At 43.9% G+C, this 21,627-nt stretch overlaps 1 protein-coding gene across 1 annotated transcript in view; it reads left to right on the top strand.

Moving 5' to 3' along the window:
* The window catches only part of TAFA1 (TAFA chemokine like family member 1), a 345,203-nt gene that overhangs the window by 286,891 nt on the left and 36,685 nt on the right, over positions 1-21,627 (top strand). Inside the window, exon 3 of the mRNA XM_083725464.1 lies at positions 1,728-1,868. Coding sequence (XP_083581590.1) covers positions 1,728-1,868 — 141 coding nt within the window. The remainder of the gene's footprint in view (positions 1-1,727; positions 1,869-21,627) is intronic.

Below are 21,627 nucleotides of genomic sequence, written 5' to 3'. Positions count from 1 at the left end.
GTGTGCCTCGAGATTTTTTTCATGAAACAAGTGTGCCTTTGCCCAAAAAAGGTTGGGAAACACTGCCTTAGAATACATTTCTAACCCCCCACCCCACCCCCACCCCAAAAATGCATCCTAAGACTGGCCTCAAATCTTTTTAATTTTGAAATAGAAACACACAGAGGGGAAATGACCAATAAATAAATAAAAAGCTATTTATAAATACACAAACAAAAAGTCACTGATATCATTTAGACAGGCTCTAAAAACATTTTTGCTGAAGATTTCTTTTAGTGAGAAGGTGGTGGCTTATTTTCTTTACAGTGGTACCTCTGCTTACCAACACTTCTGGTTATGAACGCTTCAGGTTATGAGCTCCATTAACCTGGAAGTAGCTGCTCCTGGTTGCGAACTTTGCCCCAGCATTAGCGAAAGCGCGCCTCAGGATAAGAACGGTTTCAGCTTAAGAACGGACATCCGGAACGAATTAAGTTCGTAACCAGAGGTACCACTGTATCCTTAAATTGCAACAACTGTCTGCAGTCGGTATATTGAAATGAAATGGCAGGATTTGGCATAAGAACATGAGATCTTCTGAATCAGGCCAGTGACCCACCTTGTCCAACACCCTGTTCTCACAGTGACCATTCAGATGCTTGTGGGAAGCCTGCAAATAGGACCTGAGCAACAGAGTGATTCCTCCCTTGTAGCCTTGAAAGAAAATTGTACCGTAGCTGTTATGATTATATATATTGCTTTTTATTTGATGCAGCTTTATTTTTTAAGGTGCCCTGGGAAGATACTACATTTTCATTAATTACATAAAGGCAGTCCTTTTTTTCTATATAAAAAAATATGTTTAGGGGTATGCGTCCCCCCCCCCCCAGAAAAAAGCAGTGCGTAAATGAATCCAATTTCTTTTTCAGCAACTTAAATGACAAATTCATTTTGTTTGCAAATTAAGTGGTCATTTTGTATATAGGTCATTTTGTACGTGTTGCAGATTTGTCTTTTTTTTAAGTGCTGCAAACCAACGATGCAAACAAATACTTGCAGCTGAGCATATTTGGACTTCTAATCACCCAGCAATTATGCGCTTAATGCATTTTGAACTTGGGTCACACAGAATTTATGGATGGTGCACGAACCCTGTGCCCTGCCTAATTTCCCTCTATTTCACGTACAAGTGTGGGATCAAAAACTTCCTAAGTTTGCAAAATAAGGCTTGCATGTCAACACATTGTGCTGTTTGAAACCAGTAGAGTCAGGAGGCCAGATCTAACCTTAAGCGAGAAGTGTGAGCTTGCTGGGAAGTTGGCTGCTCAGCTCATAATTCACTAGCAGTGGCACAAATCACTATTATATGCATTGCGGCACTGCAATGGGCAGCAGTATGAACCTGGAGGTGGCAGTGTCCTTTCTCGCCCGCTCTGCATCTCTTCTTGGATCTAGAGCTCTTGAGAAATGTGTGTCATGAGATGTTTGCATTGATGTAGAGACAGATAACATTTAAAAATTCTGGCTTCTATTCCCTACCAACGCACCCTTCATCAACCAGGTGTCCTTCAGACGTTTCTGGCTGGAGCTGAAGGGAATTGTGGGCCAAAACATCTGGAGGGAACCAGATGGGTGAAAACTGACAGAGAGTATCACGCTCAGGTGTTTGGGTTTTCTTTTCTTTTCGTTTTACCTATCCAGAGCATTCCATCCTAACCATGGTGTCCATCTTCTCTCTTTCTTGCCAGAAGGAGGGACGTGTGAAGTTATAGCAGCACACAGATGTTGTAACAAGAATCGGATTGAAGAGAGATCACAAACAGTAAAATGCTCCTGTCTACCTGGGAAAGTGGCCGGGACGACGCGGAACAGACCGTCGTGTGTTGATGGCAAGTAGCGTATGGCATTATGAATATGTGCAAACTTTTATGATGCAACCTTGCTTACTCAAGGAGATGTGTAAAATTTTTGGAAAGTCAGAAGTCTTAACATAGAGCTGCCGTTGCATATGGTCACCAGCATGGCCTATAGTTGGAAGAATTTTGTTTAAAAAGCAAGCTGAAAGGATCATAATAATATTCCGTATTGATAACAAATGTGGCAAGTAGCAATATTCCTGCATTGGAGGGGGTTGGGCTAGATGGCTGTTTGAGTTCCAAATTTTATGAAATTACACTAACAGAGCGATCAAAATCCTTCTCGCTGTGGTGTGCAGGGGATCACTACTGATAGAAGCCAAGGCGAATCCCTGAAATGGGGTGCACTGTGAGTGGGAAGGGGTTGAGGTGGTCCAGGACATGTTGGATCCTGAGCTGGCCTCACTGCTAACACATGACAGCATCAGACCTGGTCATCCTTCCTGACTTCGCTGACCTCTGCAGCTACCGTGAGCATCTACAAAAACGAAGTTTTGATGGCTCAGTTATTCTCAATTTGCTGAACTTACAAACTGTGCCCTCTTCCGTTGCTGATTTTTATTTCTTAAAAGCATACCGCAGAAGCAATTTTTACTTCATGATGCTCCAAAAATGAATGCCAGCGAAGCAATGGTGGGAGGGGGCATAAGAATGAGTGGAATCTATATTGGTGTGCAGTCAGCAGCTTACTGGGACAGCTTCCTGCCACCTGCACTGTGCAGGGTATCTTCTGGGAGGGTGGCTTTGGAATGGACCTGAGGTGGACTGTTCTCCTACTGGTCCATGCCTAGAACATAAATAGGAGGCTTGGCTTTGACACTGTGGTTGTCAGAACTCCCACCCTTCCATAGCCTATCAGGCCAGGACAGAATTTTATACACATTCACCATTAGGCTCAGTGATTCAAGGTTTCCGGCTTTCTCAAAGCAACATGGTTTTATGGTTGTTTAAGTGCATCACTCTGTATTCCCCTCAGAACTTCTCATTGCCAGCACCAGAGGGATTGGACTGGATCCATAGGTAAATGGATCCTGCTCCTCACTGGAGGGATCCCTAGGAGGGATCTTGGGCTGTCATTTTGGGGGCACTTGCACTCATGTTTCAGGATGGTTGTGCAGTAGCAGTTTGTGCCATGGTGGGCCCAAGATCGCTGACATTCCCAGCAATGTTATCTTAGCATTTGGGCTTGGACAGCAGTATTCGCCAACAGCCAGGCTGTCTAGTGACTCAATTCTAGCCCTATGCAATATCAAACTCTAGAAGTTGTAGCCAGTGAAAAAAATGTGGCCATTTGTAACCCACTTTAACTTGACATAGTTATTGCTGTCCCCTGCTTCCACTCAGTGCTGATTACACAGACTCCTACTCAACAGATGCACACACATACGTTCTGTGTGAGTATACAGCTTACAAGTATACCACTACAGTATGAAGTATAGGACTGTGTGCACTGGATTTGTGGACCTGTCCTTATAGTCAATGAACAATATAAGATTGTTTCCTTAAAGTGGCCATATGGTTTACAACATCATCATCAGCCTTGATCAAAGTTTTAATAATTGATTGATGAAAGACCACACAACCCTAACCATATCTACAGTACTCAGAAGTAAATCCTATTGATCCTAGAATTAGGATTTCAACCTCAAATAGTGAATTGCCAAGATCAGTCGGACTGGTAGATTCAGTCTTGGTTTGGGTTCTGTTTTTGTGTAACATCTGTGTGGTTTGTTTGTTTGAAAAATAAACATTTCTCTCTCTTAATATACAGTGGTACCTTGGTTTAAGAACAGCTTAGTTTATGAACAACTTGGATTAAGAACGCTGCAAACCCAGAAGTAGGTGTTTTGGTTTGTGAACTTTGCCTGGGAAGCAGAACATTTTCCGCTTTCTGCTGAGTGTAAATTGAGTCCCCCGCTGCTATGGGAAAGAACACCTTAGTTTAAGAATGCTTTGGTTTAAGAACGGACTTCCGGAATGGATTAAGTTCATAAATCAAGGTACCACTGTACTTCACTTACCAGTATGGATCTATAACATCTGTGCTGAAAGTATCACATTTTTATTCCCTCTGTGGTTCCATTATTAACAGCTTTTCTCATGTGAATGAATGTGTAATGACCCTGGGGACTCGTGCATACACCCATCATTTGGAGACTTCAGTAAGTGCATAGATGTTCTCTTCTGCGAGTCAAGGAAAGATCCACATATCACAGAAATTCCCCATGCTGTGTATAGCGTATTTCTTGATTTAGATGAGTGATCAAGGAAGCTCCTGAATGCACAGATCTCCAAATGCACACTGAAGCCCCACACAACTGTGGATGTATTTTCCAATGGATGTATTTTCATTGGTGTTTTCTCGGGGGGTGAATTATTTCTCAGCTAGGAAATTTACCTTATGTTCCATGATAAGCTAGAAGTCTGTTGCATAGAAATGCATTCTCTCTTGGGAGTTGTTCCCCTAGTCACTGGTAAAAGAATGGCTTGTAACTATTCAGAAGTAAGCACAGCAGCTAAATTTCCAGAGGAGCTGCCAAAGCGTTGAGTAATGTGTGCACAGGCAATGCAGGATTACATTTTAAATTTCAGAATTATCCCATTGTGCCACCTCTTGTCTCATTTGTGTTGATGCATTAATAATTCAAGTGGCTACAGTGGACGAGATTTAATTAATGTTTTTTGAAAGTCAGCAGCAAACCAGTTCAGCAACCTGACTTTGTAATGAACATAGTGTGAATACTTGGCTAACACAAGGACAGGGGTGGTTTCTATTTGGTAGGGTTGCCATATTTTGAAGAGCAAAAAAGAGAACGCTATGACGACTCTCATTTTAAATACAGTGGTACCTCGGGTTACATACGCTTCAGGTTACAAGGTCCCTGACCTTGCTGGCCACTGGTTCCTGACATGCGCCATTAAAATCAGTCGTTGACCAAGGCCTTGTGATTCGGTGCCCTGTCACTTCTCTAATTCTACAGCACTTTCTCCGCTGTTGGTATTAAATACAGTGGTACCTCAGGTTACATACACTTGAGGTTACATACACTTCAGGTTACAGACTCTGCTAACCCAGAAATATTACCTCGGGTCAATAACTTTTCTTCAGGATGAGAACAGAAATCGTGCTCCAGTGGCGCAGCGGCAGCAGGAGGCCCCATTAGCTAAAGTGGTGCTTCAGGTTAAGAACAGTTTCAGGTTAAGAACGGACCTCCGGAACGAATTAAGTACTTAACCTGAGGTACCACTGTACCCCTACTATATGTAGCCTATAGAAGCAGTGATAGATTCTTGAGGGGGCCAGGAAAAGAGGAAATAAAGTCTTCAGCCACCAGCTATGTCTATGTCTCATCCAGAAAGTGTATCCAGAGAAAGTATAGCCAGAGACATTTTGGCAATTTAAAAAAAAATCCCCCGACAGAAAAAGAGGACGTGTCCTGGAAAAAGAGGAAACATGGCAACCATATGTTAGGAAACTCATGCAATGCTTACCTCATTTTTTTTCTGACTTTCTCATTTTTCCAGAATCCAGCCTCTTTTTCATTTTTTTAAAAAAATGTGTATAAAAAGTAATTTATAAAGAAGCATATACATGTGATCATCAGGCTCCTTTGGTGAGCCCTTCAGATACTGCAACAGTGAGTTGGATACGTATTTCATTGAAGGGAGAATTTGCTTCCTTTGTGGCTCTAAGGGTGAAATCCAACTTTGCACACTAGGAGTTCTCCACCCTCTCCTCCCTCATGCACCCATTGTATCCCTTCAGATCTGGGGCACGGGCAGGCTTTGGGGGGGCAAGAGAAAGGGAAACCCATTGTATGAACAGAAATCCACTCCATTTGCACATGGATACAATTGGATACAAGCATAAATATCTTACAAATTATAGTAAGATTGAAATCTGCTCCACGGTGCCTACTTTCCCCTCGCTTGACCATGCTGGTATTTTACACCATGTCTCTCTTTTTAAAATGTGATAGGCATTGGGTAAAGATTCCCAAATGGTGTGATGTAGTTATCTGAAATACAGTCATACCTTGGAAGTCGAACGGAAACCATTCCGGAAGTCCATTCGGCTTCCAAAACGTTCGGAAACCAAAGCATGGCTTCTCATTGGCTGCAGGACATTCGGCTTCCAAAAATAATTCGCAAACTGGAACACTCACTTCCAGGTTTGAGGCATCCGGAGATTCAAAATGTTCAAAAACTAAGGTGTTTGAAAACCAAGGTACGACTGTACCAGTTTTTGTCACTTAACTCTCCAAAGTGACTCTCAGTTGGAGTAAGAGTCAAGACTGGATTGACTGTTGGTTTAAGCACTACATGAGATAGCAGGCAGAGAAAACTGGGATTTCCAGCCCCTTCTATGTGAGTATACCATTACTCCATTTTCAGGAATTAGACATCTGAAACTTACCTATATCCAGGTTGTCCACTGTGAGGCATGTAAAAAGCTCCATGAAGGAATTGTGATGCAATGGTTGCTGGGTAGATGTAGCTCAAGACACGTTGCTACCTGAGGCAAGGCAACAAACAGTGCCCTCCCACAGAGAAGGTGCATAGTAAGGCAAAGGTAAAGGGACCCCTGACCATTAGGTCCAGTCGTGACCGACTCTGGGGTTGCGGCTCTCATCTCACTTTATTGGTCCTGACAAGGTGCATACTACCCAAGGCCAAACAAGTTATTATGGCATCTGATGCAGAAAATCCCCACAAGTATTCTTCCCCAACCTGGATAAACAAACAAACAACAGCAATAATACATGGCACCCAAGGTCAGCTGCCTGACTGAGGTAGCCACCTCATTCTCCCTAATGGTAGGGCTGGCCCCACTATACTAGAAGATGGTGAATGGATGAAGCAGATTTGAATGACAGGCTAGGGGTGTGATTTCGCCCTTTTTCCTCAGGTGATAAAATGGCTAATGCCATTTCTGGCAATGTATACCTGCTCCTTAAGGAGACAGTATTTTGTTGTTGCTTTTAATTTGTTTGCTTTCTAACTCACATATGAGAAAGATTATTATTTTTCCCCACACGCAGATGAAACAACTGGGCCTAATTTTTCCTGACAAGCTTTGGATGGTGAGGAATTTTTATACTTAGGCAGCTGATTCAAAGCCCGTTGAAGTTAATGGGAATGTGCGCATCGGCTCCAGTGGGCTTTGAGGAGGTCCTTAGTAAATACTTTGTATTGCGCTCAGAAGCTCTTCTATATCAGCACTTGAATCAAGTGAAAATTGTTCACAGTCAAAAAGCCAATAGTTTTCTATTTATCTAATATGTACTTTAGATGGTATCAAAGAACGGGGTTTTTCCCCCCTCTCTATCTAAACTCCTTAAAAGTACTTTCAATCAATTCTTATTTCCACAGAAAGAGGGGGAAAAATGTTATTTTAAATCCAAAGAGTCAGCTCCTCATCCCTCTAGCTGTGCTCCGGCCTAGATAAGGAGAGATCTCAGGGTCCCATATTATTAATGCACTGTCTGTATGAATAACGAGCAGACTGGGTGAATTATTTTTCACTCCTGGGAAAATCTATAGCCCTGTCCTTCTGCAGCGCCACTGGAAACTGAGCAGGAGGTTCATATTTTTTTCGATTTTGTGAATTCAGATGGCTTCATTTGTAAAGAGGGGGGCAGGAAGGCGGAGACAAGAGCAACATTCCCCACTGAGGTCCATTTAGCACACTCAGACAGAGACACACACCAGACGATGCTCTACAGTACAGAAGAAAAAAGTGAGTTTTTCTGCCTACAGATACAATCCGGAGATTTCAATTTGTTCAGAAATATCTGATATGATATATATCTGCCAAGACATACCTCCCCAGTGTGTTTTTTGAGGGGAAAGGGGAATTCCCCTCATTTAAGAGACCCTCCAACTTAGTCCAGTACCATCCGTTTGTGTTTGTTTGTTTGTTTGTTTGTTTGTTTGTTTGTTTTAGGAGCTCAGATCAACAAACACGTCCACAATTTATTTAAAAGGTTGGGAAGGTTGTTCCCAAAAGATTTACAGTTCAAAACATCTGAAATCCTTAGAACTGGTAAGGTTTTCACAGATTTGGATTCACTGATCTGTGAAACTCTGGGCTAAGTGCAACTACATTAAGATATTCTACTGTGATTTCCTTTAAGGTAGGGGTGCTTAAGGAATTCAATCTGCATAAAATCTCAAACAAAATGACCTCAGCTTGGACTTCAGTGAGAATGAAAATTTAACAGTTTTCTGAATGGTAGGACACAGATCTCAGCAGTTTAAAGATATCACATGGTAGCACGGTTTTTTAAGAACAAGTGTTTTAAAATGCTCTTACAAAGTGGTTGCATAGCATGACAATACATAAGAATTTCTTTCTGAATGGAGAAAAAGGTCTCTGTCCTATGATGTACCTATGACGGCAGCCATCATATTCCCTATACAATGTCCCCAGTAGCTTTTCAAGGACACGTATGGACAAAAAGATGGCTGACTTCAATGTGTCAGGGATCATCCACCTAGTCCTATGGGTACCATGGTGTGAGTGAACACCTTTGTTGGTCCCCATGGCCACCAGATGGGCAACTGTCAATTAAAAAAACAACAACCCCATGACAGAACAGTGCAGAGCAGTTGCGTGCTGAGGTCCCCCAAAATACCCCTACCCCAATAACTCACACATCACTCATAAATTTTGTTTAAGGTTTTTGGCATAATTATGGCCACAACTTTATTAAACATACAAATTGTGAGTGGTTGCTTAGGCATTGGTTATGACTATCTGTCCCCCCCCCCCCCCGCCTTGGGGGACAGCACTGACTCCCGGATTCCAGCGAAAGCCAGTGTGGAGGAACAAGATCAGGGATAACTGGAGCTGCGGCACAGACCCTCGGCTTCTCCCCTCATGCTCCCAGGGGCTTACGCAGCCCAAACCCAATTCCAGGGGTTTGGACAAAAGGATGGTAAGCCTCTGAATTCCTTTAATGGAATTCCCGTGCAGCAGCAGCATTGGAGGGGCAGGCACAGCCAATCCATACCCCTCCACCAACCAATTTAAACCAATGCCTAACCACCAACCTTACAAGTTGTGACAATTTGCTACGCAGTAGGCAAAAACCAAATGACACACACTAATCAGCCAATGGAAATGGATAAATTCCTACCAGGCCCCTGCACCAAGGCGGATGACCCCATGACAGGCATAGCAAGGTCAAAGCACAAGCCCAAACAAGGGAGGGCGGGCGGGTGATCCGGTGCCCACAGCGAAAGAGAAAGCAGCTTGCTGTGAACCTTGTTTAAATAACCTCTGTTCCCACCCCCAAATTGGCAACATCAAATTTACCCCAGCAACACCAACCACCAATCCAAGCCAGGCTCCTTCAATCTATCCTGCCTGGCAACTATGGGGTGCTTTGCCTGGCCCCATCCACAACGCGTGCTCTCCTTTAGTGAGAACACGCTTTGCTGGAGCTGGAAGGACCAACCCCCCTGTCTTACGGTTGGTTTTGAAGGGTGCTAGGAAGTGGGGAGAAGTTGTAGGGCTGGCTTCCCCACTTGCCTAGTGGCCCGTCCCATTTCCTTGCTGTTGCCTACAAGCCCTGGGGCTCAGCTCTAGCGCCGTTCCAACAGCCACATGGAGAGAAGCACCTGGGCAAAGGAATCTGGTATGCCTGGAAGTCCCCAAGACCTTGCAGAAACCGAATTTGAAAACCTGCTTTTCATATCTGATTTTCCAAACTGTATCATTGAAACCATGGACCATGGCAGCAGATGCCCCAAAGGGAAAGTGAGAAACACAGCTCCTCACACTGTTTCCCCAGGGGACAAGGATGTGTGTCCATGTGGTGTGTGGCGCTTGCAAGTTTGGATGCCTTTCAAAGGTCAGTAGGTACAGATGTCAGCATGAATAAGTTTGAGTGATGTCTGGAGACAGGTGACTTTTGGATCCATGAGAAAGAGACATGGGACAACGAAAGCTTGTTCCGGCCCCCTGTTGCTTTTAGTCACGGTCCCTGACCTCAGGCCTTCCCCTGTGTTGCCCAGCTCTTCACCCACTGGAACAAGTTGTGCTGTTCTTTGTAGGAGAGATAACAAGGACTGTGATAGAACTGTTTCCTGTGTATAAAAGAATCCTATTTCTGTCTCTGTTCTATGAGCATGCAGTTTCAGCCTAGCTTTAAACCCACACAAAACAAGGCTTCTAGCAACATGTCGTACAGGTGACTGGTGAACTAAATTGCCTGCTATGCACATTGAAGTTCTTCCCATTGGAAATTTTCTATCTGAAGGGCTGGCAGGGAGAAATTCCAAGTGGCAGGGAAGTTTTTCAAAGAGAAATCGAAGGTAATGAAGGAAAGGTTGAAGGATTGGGTTTGGGAAGTGCACATCGGAGCCAAAGGGCTAGTTAATAGCTCTGAAGAACATAACCATGCCAGGCCTCACAGGGATTTAGGTGTAACACAAGTCTGAAGCTAGTACAACAACCGCAGCATGTCAATGAATGGATTTAACTTTGTTAAGTCTATTCACTGCTAGCCTCAGAAGGAAGTACATAATAGCAACAGATCTTATTTGCTATAAATACATGCTCTGGCTCCTTAGCTCTGGCTGGGGCTATCCTTGCTGTGTACACACACAAACACATATTTAGGGCTCAGATTAAATTTGCAAAATAATAAAATTTACATGTTCTGTTCTGGCTATGAGGGTCGATTTTTCAGAGGGCTGAAATGAAAGGAGGAGAACAGAACAGTAGGGAGAGAGGTAAAAATATCTGAGCACTTTGGGTACCAGTCTGCCAGAATTATAGTGAACTGGCCTGAATTTCATCCTTCTGGGCATCTGGCAGAAGTCAAGAATGTAAAACCAGGTGGAATGGGGTGTATGGTTGACATTTTTGTCATTAGTGTTTCCTTGCTTTTGATTAGATGTGTATATTTTAAAAAAAAATAAAATATGGAAAGTACATTATATCATATAGCCTCTTCTAGTATGACATTTGTGGAACATGCAACACATAGAGGCTGGCACCAACCTTGCAATGCTAAACCAAAAATCTGTTTGCCCAGCCTTTTTAAGACGGCCAGTTTCCATCTATATCGTTGATACTTTCTAATGTTGTTTTTCAATTGTATTGTACAGCATTTTGTGGTTGTGTTACCTTCTAATTTTTGTTACGTTTATTTTTCACAACCCTGATATTTTTGATGCAGGACATATTTCAAAAACATGAATTCATCTAATCCCCTTTTGAAGGCATCCAAGTTGGTGTTGATCCACTACTTCCATGCATTGCGTGAAGATCCAAAAATGGAACTGTGGACTTTGCTCATGGATCCTTGATGTGATTTGATGCCCTGGTTCTGATCCATATGCAAAAGCCTCTACCAGTATAGTCAGGCATTTGTCCAATGCATATGCAACCCCCGAGCCAAGGAGATAAGTAACTATACAACCTCTTGAAGACATCTGAAGGCAGCCCTATATAGGGAAGGTTTTTTAAAAAAAATGTTTTATGTTTTATTATGTTTTTATGTATGTTGGAAGCCACCCAGAGTGCCTGGGGCAACCCAATCGGAGCGATGGGCAATAAAAAAATAAAATTATTATTGTTGGTGTTGTTGACTAGGACGTCCCTATTTTCATCGGAGAAATGTTGGAGGGTATGCATGCAGGTCCTGGCTGTATGCCTGCTGCTTTTTATTCATCTGCCCTTCACTCGGCTAATACATGAAAGCTATCCCAAGCTTTCAGCATGTTGTTTAGTCGTGTCCGACTCTTCGTGTCCCCATGGACCAGAGCACTCCAGGCACTCCTGTCTTCCACTGCCTCCTGCAGTTTGGTCAAACTCATGCTGGTAGCTTCGAGAACACTATCCAACCATCTCGTCCTCTGTCGTCCCCTTCTCCGTGTGCCCTCCATCTTTCCCAACATCAGGGTCTTTTCCAGGGAGTCTTCTCTTCTCATGAGGTGGCCAAAGTATTGGAGCCTCAGCTTCAGGATCTGTCCTTCCAGTGAGCACTCAGGGCTGATTTCCTTCAGAATGGATCGGTTTGATCTTCTTGCAGTCCATGGGACTCTCAAGAGTCTCCTCCAGCACCATAATTCAAAAGCATCAATTCTTTGGCGATCAGCCTTCTTTATGGTCCAGCTCTCACTTCCATACATCACTACTATGGCTGTGGGTGTGGGCAATTCACAGTGTTCCGTAGGAGAAGACTCACTTCTCTGGGCATTTCCCTGCTGTGCTTCCATCCTCGGCCACCACTTCCACATTGCCATTTAAGCTTCACTGTTGTCCATTCCAGTGCCAGCACCCAGCATAACTGGAACAATGCCAGGGTGCCCACCAGGACTGATGCCAACTTCCTAAAAATTACTCATTCTTTAATCAGCCGGCACAGTGTCACAATTTATTCAAATCCCACATGGTACGCAATTCCACATCTGGAAGCAAACTTTATTTTGAGAAACAGCATGGATTATTTTGCAGCTGGTTTAAAAAAAAAGTATATGCAGCTGAATGCAGGAGATCAGGAACCATTGACAGGAAGAAGGGAGTCAGAAGAAATAAGCCTGAGAATCTAAATTCAGGCATTTCTCAACAGTGAAGCGGAATGGTTTTTCTTATACAATGGTTGCTGGTGCATATTTTGGGCTGGGGCTGGGAAATTGTGGGATCAGGGTAGCTAGTCTGGCTGCTGGAGACTCCATTTAAATTAGATGCTGAGTTGTACGACTCCCCAGTTGGCCATGGGCAACTCAGCAACTTATCTATTATGCTAGCACACCTAACAGAGTTGTTCCTAGGAGGATAAAATAAGGCAAGGGTATATCCGAATCCAAACTGAACCCCTGGGAAAGACAGGAAAGAAAGCTTAATAAATAATTACATTTGGTGATGTTAGCTATAGCCCAACAGCTCATCCACATGGGAGCTTAATGTGGATTTGAAGAGGTATGTGACTTGATTTCGGAGGGTGTTGCCCACATGACACCTTCCTCATCCAACTGACAATATGCAGTAAACTCAGATTGTCCTGATCCAGGGAAAATCGGAAAAGGGGAAATAAATCCAATATAAAAAAATTTGTTACCTGAATGTGGATACACTGGAGCTCATTGTGTGGACAGGTTCTGGTGATGTTTCGGTGGTGCAATTTGTCACCACACACCCCTACTTCCATCAGAAGAGATATCGTACAAAACAGCTGCCTTCAAAATTAAAGTAAACCTTGCCTTTGCAGGTACAGGAGGTAGGGAATTAAAAGTCGGGGAAGGGGAATCTGAGTGACTCCAAATCCTTGTGGGTCTTGGAGCAACACACATTAACCTTAGCATACTGCAGTTTTGTGCAAATCTGACATGCTGGGGGTGGGGATAAAAGGTGTGTGCCTGAGCAGGTAAACAAATATGCATGCCCAAAGACCTTAGGGGTTGTATACAACTATTGTTTACTCAGAGTAGGCCCATTATAAGCCATTATACTTAAAGTTAATCATGGTCATTCATTTCAATGGATCTACTCAGAGTAAAACTTAGTTGACTACAGCTTGGACCAACACACACATATTTTTAAAATTAATGTTTTACTGCTGTTTTGTGAAAATCTGGGTTATCAGACAGTGTGTGTGTGTGTGTGAGAGAGAGAGAGAGAGAGAGAGAGAGAGAGAGAGAGAGTGTGTTTCTGCCCAGATAAACAAATACTGCGCAAATGCTGACCTCAGGTTTCTAGTGGTTGGGCAAATACTATTTTTTTAAAAATAAAATATATTTTAATGAAAGATTTCTTAGTTTACAAAAATACGTGCATTGTCTCTTTTTCAAGTTGTGTTTTCTACGGATTCGTTTCATTTGTTGTGAGACATTAGTGTTGCATGCAGTATTAGGTTAGGAAGAAAAAATGGGGAAAGAGGAGGAGGGAGGAATCACCAGGTGGGGTGGGGTGGTTATGCTTCTATTCTGCTACTTAGTGTATGTGTGGGGTTTTGTGTCAGCGTCACTTGTATAGGTTCTCTTACTATTAGCTTGTTGTATTTCCTTGGTGGTGAGAGAGGTTGGGGGTGACCCAGGGTGTGGCTGGTTGTCCTTGGTTGGCTGTAGTGAGATTTTGAGGAGGGGATGACAACAGCACACAGCATGAATGTATCCCATTGCCCCCTAGTGTGGAGAGAAAACATGGAGGTAGATTTTGGAGGCATGCGGTTGAATTTCCTCATGTATGGGCGAAGGCCCAAAAACATAGAAACAATGTGCCACATATGCGTTCATGCTGTAGTGTAGACACATCCCAAGACAGAAGGAGCTTTTCTGAGGACAAAGCAGCTTCAGTTTGTTTCCCCTAAAAAATAATGCTGTCTCTTCCCTCAAAGTATTGACAAAAAAGCATCACATTATGAAGTGAAGGAAATGGTCTGGTATTGACCAGGGAAAATTGTTGTCAGCTAATTGCTGGCAAGCATCATGGCTCTGTGAAAGTTGGTTAAGAAGAAGAGGGATATTCTAATACAAAATGAAGTTTTAAGATGAAGCTACACAACTATGGGGGGGAACTAGGGGTGCTGCTGGAGTTTGGGTACGAATAATGTTTCTTCCAAATTTCCTGGCAACCCTCCTGAAATCAACACTGCTTTTATCGATTTTGAGGGACACATTCTGATAATTTTCTGTGGAGTGTATCCAACTAAATCATTGCACTCACAAAATGACTTCTGTGAGTGCAACAAAACTCTGGGAACCCCCAGAGCAGATGGTGGGGTGTGAGGACGGGGAGAGAGGGAGGAGAACATCAGTTGTGCATGCAGAAGTCATTTCACACATGCAATGATTTAGTTTGATGCAGCCCTATTTATTTTTATGCTGTTGCAATGTGCAGTGCTCCTTGTATCCTCTTGCTCTCCCCACTATCTTGTTCTATAACATCTGTTATCCCTTAGAATCAGTGTTGCTGCCCTTGCTAAATCAAGCCTAACTTCCACTAATCTTATTTCTTGCAGTATTTTTGCTCCAAGACCCTTTGAACATCCCTTGCTGTCCTCCTCATTACAGTAAGCTCTTGAGGTGTCAGGAAACACAGCCCTGGTGTGTAACCTCAAGCAAATACTTTTACGCTTACTGATATCTTACGTGAAACAAAACAGGTAAAAATGGAAGACCATACACAGGATTTCATAGTTTCATGTTGGGCCCAAGCTTTCTGAGAGTAACAATCAAATTTCCCCAAGAGCTTCCAGACATCTACAGGAAATTATTATTTAATACAGCAACAATTCTGACATTGCCATCCATGGAAGATTTTAAGAAAGGGGTAGACTAGATTTTAAGCTATGGGAACTGGATAAGATGACTCCTACCAACCTTTGTGATTTCATAGTACCAATTTTTGCCATTGGAATATTTCTCGGTTTCCAGCTTAATTTGACCCGGGAGGCTCACCAGAACTCAGCCTTCAATCTGTTCTGGGTGCAAGGTCTTAAGAATATAAAAAGAGGCTGAAGGATCAGGCCAATGGCCCATCTAATCTAGCATCCTGTTCTCGCAGTGGCCTAGCAGATGTCTATGGGAAGCGTGCAAGCAGGACCTAACTAGGGTTGCCATATGTCCGGTTTTTCCTGGACACGTCCTCTTCTTCAGCATTAAAATTTGTGTCTGGGCAGATTTTTAAAGTTTGGCAAAATGTATGGCTTTAATTGTTTGGAACCATAGTACCATAGTTTATTATCATTGACTGCAGCGGTAGCGGCAATAGCACCAATAGCAGTGGCGGTGGCAGCAGCCTCCTTGAGTGCTTGCCATGTTGGAAGGAAATGATGTCAAAGCCGCAGCCTGAGTGGCTGCAGAGGAGGAAGTGGCAGTGGCGCTGGTTGTTGCTGCTGTTCTCCAGGTCCAGGAGGAGACGCATCCACAGGAAGTGAATGGAAGAACAACAACACCAGAAGCAGTGTTGGTGAGGCTGGGCTAGGACTGGTGGCCGACCCCGCTCTACAGGCATGAGAAGGGTACCAGTACAGGCACACACTGCAAAAGGTGCGAGCAAGTGAATTCACCCCATGGCCTCTGCTGCTGGTGCTGCTACCTCAGAGAGAAAAGGCACAGAAAGTGGGTGGGGAACGGCAACCCTGCCCTGACTGGCTCAGAGAAGAGATCCAGGGACTCTCACTCACTCCAGGAGACAGAAAAACATGAAAAGGAGCCAAGTTTCTCCAGAGGAAGCGTGAGAGGGGACTTGGAAGTGCGTTTTTCTTCAAGAAGCGCCCAAGAGCAAGAGAGCAGGTGGCATTGGCTGAGCGGAGAGAGAGAAAGCTGAGGGGAAAGAAGAAAAGCAGCCCCCAGGTGGTCACCTGGGATTCCCTGCTGTTGCTTTTCACAATCATTCCCAGCATGGAAAAAAATGAAAGCAGCTGAATGGGAGGAGGCACAAAAGCTCTCATCTCAACAGAAACTTGGGAAAATTATAACAACAGCAACAACAACAATGGCGGCTGCTACCTGTAGCTTTCCAAACTGGAGCTCCTACCTCAGCTACTCCTTGCCTCTCAGCTAGCCAAAGGTGAAAGTCTTCCCTCCCTCTTTTTCCCTTCCCCTCTCCTTCTCTCTGCCTTGCCTTAACTCTTTCTGCCACTTGGTGTTAGCGAGTCAGTCGCCCTCCAGTTCTGAGGGTTACTTTCCTCCCCACTCACCCCGCAGGAAGAATAACTGCAGATATGTCCTCTTTTTGCTCTTCAAAATATGGCAACCCTACCTAAGCACAGCAGCACACTGTCTACATTTCCTGGCCACTTGTATTCAAAATCATACTTTCTCCAACAATAACAATAGAATCTGGTTTGTTGCCACTGAAAGCCTTATCCACCATGATTTTGTCTGATCATCTTTTAAAGACATCCAGGTTGATGCTTTTTGGAGGCTGAGGAAATAACAAGAAAGTACAATAGGCCTTTGCCTCACCATTGAACAACCACCTCGTGTCCCCAAACATCTAAAGATAAGGGAAGGATTTGCAGGTCAGATAGTAGGATGCCTGGACAGTTTATGGTCTCTCTCATTTGAGAAGTTAGCCCTGCTAGATCTATAATTGGAACTAGAATTCCACCCAAGCTGTTGAGAATTTGTAAGCCACTCAACTTCCCCCAAGTAATTTACATGCGTAGCCACTGTAGTTATCTTTACATTTGGGAAACAAATCAATCTCAAGGGATTTGGTTTAAGCCACAGACTCAGCAAAAACACCAACCCACTATTGCACAGATTTTAAATTGGTGGAGATAGAAGCAATTTTCAGCACATGAATTATAAAAGATAGGGAGTGCTCTGCACTTCAGGGAATTTTATATGTCTTCCAGTCTTGTTCGTCTGGCTTCTGGAAAGTTTAAGACAGTACAAATGACAGTGCAGTTTGATCAATGACAGAGAGGGGACATCTGGCTGGGCCAGGAAGGTGCTTAATGCCTCCTTGTGAGAGTGGGTGGTCCCTGCCTACCTGAAGGAGGTAGTGGTAAGACAACAACTCAATAAACCCTCTGTGGATTCAGAAAATCTAAGTAACTACTAGGCTGTTGCCCATCTCCCTTTCTTGAGCAAGGTTCTTGTGTGGGTGATAATGGAACAGATCCAGGCACTCATATGGGGAAAATTGATTTTCTAGATCTATTTCAATCAGGGTCTAGGCCTGGTTTGGACATAGAAACTGCTTTGGTCGCCCTGTATGACAACCTCTCAGTGGCTTTCAATACCATCAACCATGGTATCCTTCTGGAGTGCCTGTTAGGAGTTAGGGGTGGGTGGCACCGCTTTGCAGCAGTTCTGGTCCTACCAGAATGCAATGCTAGGGGAGTGGTCTGTGGCCCTGTGGCACCTTCAGTGTGGGGTTCCTCAGGGTTAAATGTTATCCCCTATACATGAAACCTCTTGAGTGGGATTATCTGGAGTTTGGAAGTACATTGTCAGCAATAGGCTGATGACACACAGCTTTACTTCTCCTTTACATTTGCAGGTGTGGCAGTGGAAATGCTGGACCATTGTTGTTGTTGTTTAGTTGTTTAGTCATGTCAGACTCTTCGTGACCCCATGGACCAGAGCACGCCAGGCACTCCTGTCTTCCACTGCCTCCTGCAGTTTGGTCAAACTCATGTTGGTAGCTTCGAGAACACTGTCCAACCATCTCGTCCTCTGTCGTCCCCTTCTCCTTGTGCCCTCAATCTTTCCCAGCATCAGGATCTTTTCCAGGGAGTCTTCTCTTCTCATGAGGTGGACAAATCAGCTTCAGGATCTGTCCTTCCAGTGAGCACTCAGGGCTAATTTCCTTCAGAATGCATAGGTTTGATCTTCTTGCAGTCCATGGGACTCTCAAGAGTCTCCTCCAGCACCAGAATTCAAAAGCAATTATGGACTGAGAGCCAAGAAACTGAAGCTCAATCAGATAAGACTGAGACAGTGATAGTGGGCGATTCCCTAGACTGGATAGATGGGAGGTTGCCTGCTCTTGATGAGGTTACACTCCCTCTGAAGGAGCAGGTGCACAGCTTGGGATACTTCCGGCTCCACTGTTGCTTGAGGCTCAGGTGACCTCGGTGTGTGGAGTGCCTTCCATCAGCTTTGACTGGTGACCTAGCTCCACTCCTATCTGGATAGAGATAGGCTAATTTCTGTTGTGACCTCTAAGCTAGATTACTGAAGTGTGTTAAATATAGGGCTGCCTCTAAAATCTGTTCAGAAACTTCAGCTGTTGCAGAATTCGGTGGCTAAGCTGCTCACTGGGACAAGACAGTTTGAGCATATTACATTGATCCTGGCCTGACTGCGCTGGCTGACAATTAGTTTCTGGGCCCAATTCAAAGCCTTTAGGCACCAAGCAAAATGGTTCTCTGCAACCAGGCCTTTGATTGACATCTGATGCCCTTTTATATGTGTTTTGGGAGGGAGGGTTTATTGATTCATTTTTGTTCTTATTTTAATTATGTGTTTCATCTTCTCATTTTGTACTTTGATGTTGTGAACCGTCCCGTGATCTTCAGATGAATACATATTAAATAAATAAATAAATCTGCTGCTCCTGGTGCAGTGGGTTGCTACCTAGATGTGGAGAGGGGATTGTGGCTTTTCGAAAAGCAATAAACTGCTACCACTCCAAAAAAAACCTTCAAAATGGGAGAGACCAAGGTCTATGCCTGTAGTTGGAAACCTCTGACCCTCCAGATATTGCCAGACTACAGCTTCCATCAGCCCTCACCATTGGGAATGCTGGATGGGACTCAGCAGCAGTCAGCAGGGTAATGTAGGCAGAGCACAGTTGTGTGCCTGGTTCCCCAATGCTGAGTGCTGCTGAGCCTTACTGAGAGTAACTGGGGAGAAAGTGAGGTGCGTGGAGCTCAGGGAGCTCTGCTGCCAGGATGGATGGGAGTTGAACAACACCTGGAGGCCCACAGGTTCCTACGTCTTGGTTCCCAATCCCTGGGCAACACATCTCTAATGCCCTTACACCAATAGAAAACATTGGCACTGGAAAGGAGTGCATGGCTGTGCTCCCAAAGCCAGCAAGACTGGAAGTAGCTAATGGAAGCTGCCATGTCACAATTAAAAGGCCTTTGGTTTTCTTTTGAGGAGGGGGTTGAACCTGTGTTCCTGATGATGCACTGCAGGTGTTGTCTTAGTCAACATATGAACCCCAATACAAATTAGTTGCCCACTAGGGCTGGGCACTGAATAACTAGCAAAATCCATCACTTAAGACATCAGAGTCTACCAGGGTATCAACGCTCATTATGTACTCTGATTGTGTGTGCATAGGGCTAAAAAGTTATCTCAGATTATTCAAAGCTGAGGCTTACCATGGTGCCAGGCAAAAAGATACACGTTGCTTTAAACCACTGCATTTGTCATCACAGTGGGCAATCCAATTTTTAATTATGGTATGTCCCCATTTTCTTATTTATTTTTCTGGCTCTAATTATTGTTATTACCATTATATTTCCAGCAGAAGGAGCATTGGAGGAACTAAAAATTTACTGTAATAGATTGTTGTCTAGGGCAATGAATTGATTAGGATGCACAGTAAATTAACAGGAGCAGAACGCCATTAAATTTTAAACTTAATTGTCTTCTACTTTTAATTGCTATTGGCTATAATCAATAGGTGCCTGAGGAAAGTTAAAGGAGTTCTTTAGGAGGCATCTGCTTCATGCAGCTTAATGGAGGGGACAGTTTTATCATCTAGTTCATGCAGATAATTTGCAGCTCAAGTGTGACCACTTAAGCATTTTGTCAGAAGACTCGCTTTGATTCCTGCATGGATTAGTCAGGATAGTTTTCTATCTGTCTCGCTTTTGGTTGTTCTTGATGTCAAGTAAAAGCAAGATACTCTTTTACTTATGTGATCTTATTTAACTTACTTTGGGGGCAGTAGGGGGTACCATCTTTCTTTTTTTCCTTTTTATCAAAAATACCCCCATAGATATTGCATTGTGATGCAGCATCTTTTCCATTGGTCCAATGCCGAGGGCCTTCTAGTGGTTCCCTCACTGTGAGAAGTGAGGTTACAGGGAACCAGGCAGAGGGCCTTCTCGGTAGTAGCACCCACCCTCCCTTCAGATGTCAAGGAAATAAGCAACTATCTTACTTTTAGAAGACATCTGAAGGCAGCCCTGTTTAGGGAAGTTTTTAATGTTTAATTCTGTATTGTGTTTTAAATATTTGGTTGGGAGCCACCTAGAGTGGCTGGGGAAACCCAGCCAGATGAGTGGGGTATAAATAATCTCCTCCTCCTCCTCCTCCTCCTCCTCTTCTTCTTCTTCTTCTTCTTCTTCATCATCATCATCATCATGAGGAATCATGTTAGGCTCCCACTGAATATTGCAGCTCCACTCAAACTTAAAGTGACACCCTAGCTTTCTTTAGCATTGGAACAGCCAATGTAAATTTTGCAGGAGTCATTCATTCCCATCTCAGGCCTGGGGACCAAATGCAGCTGTATATTCTCTCCAGGCATAATTCTCACCAGTTCTGTTGTGCATCATCTTTGAGTGCTTTTGCCCACCTGTAATGCATACTTAAGGTGTGAAAATGCCTCTTGCTGACCTGGATGGAGGGGTGTGGGGGTTGCAGAAACTTCTGACTTTTGCAAGGCTGGACTAGAACCTACTGCACAAAACTAAGGCCGCTGTCATGCCCTGGCCCACCTTTGCCTCTCACCTCATCCACCACTGGCATGCAGCCCACAGTAGATGGCCCATGAGGGAATGCAGTCCTCAGACTGAGAAAGGTCCCTACCACTGCCTTATCTAGTGGTATAGGCCTATGAGCAACATGTGCTTATGGTTATGATGCTAATACAGTGGTACCTCGGGTTACATACGCTTCAGGTTACAGACTCCGCTAACCCAGAAATATTACCTTGGGTTAAGAACTTTGCTTCAGGATGAGAACAGAAATCGTGCGGCAGCAGGAGGCCCCGTTAGCTAAAGTGGTGCTTCAGGTTAAGAACAGTTTCAGGTTAAGAACGGACCTCCAGAACAAATTAGGTTCTTAACCCGAGGTACCACTGTAGTTTGTAAATTGGAATTTGGAGGAGCTATCTTGGCTTGTGCCTTTCGGATGCTTCCTGCACTGGAGGGAATTGGACTAGGTGACACTTGTGGTCCCTTCCAGCTCTACAATTCTATGTTTCTGTGATTCCAACAACCTTTGTTTTTATCAGGAGCTCTGAATAGTAAGCTAGTAAAACCATCAATTTTCTTTATGCTTTTGTACCAAGGCATTC

This window comes from Podarcis gaigeae (genome assembly GCF_964106915.1).
Source record: "Podarcis gaigeae genome assembly, chromosome: 2".
Classification (NCBI taxonomy): Eukaryota; Metazoa; Chordata; class Lepidosauria; order Squamata; family Lacertidae; genus Podarcis; species Podarcis gaigeae.
The sequence above is the reverse complement of the archived record's forward strand: the minus strand, read 5'-3'. Positions and strand labels throughout refer to the sequence as shown.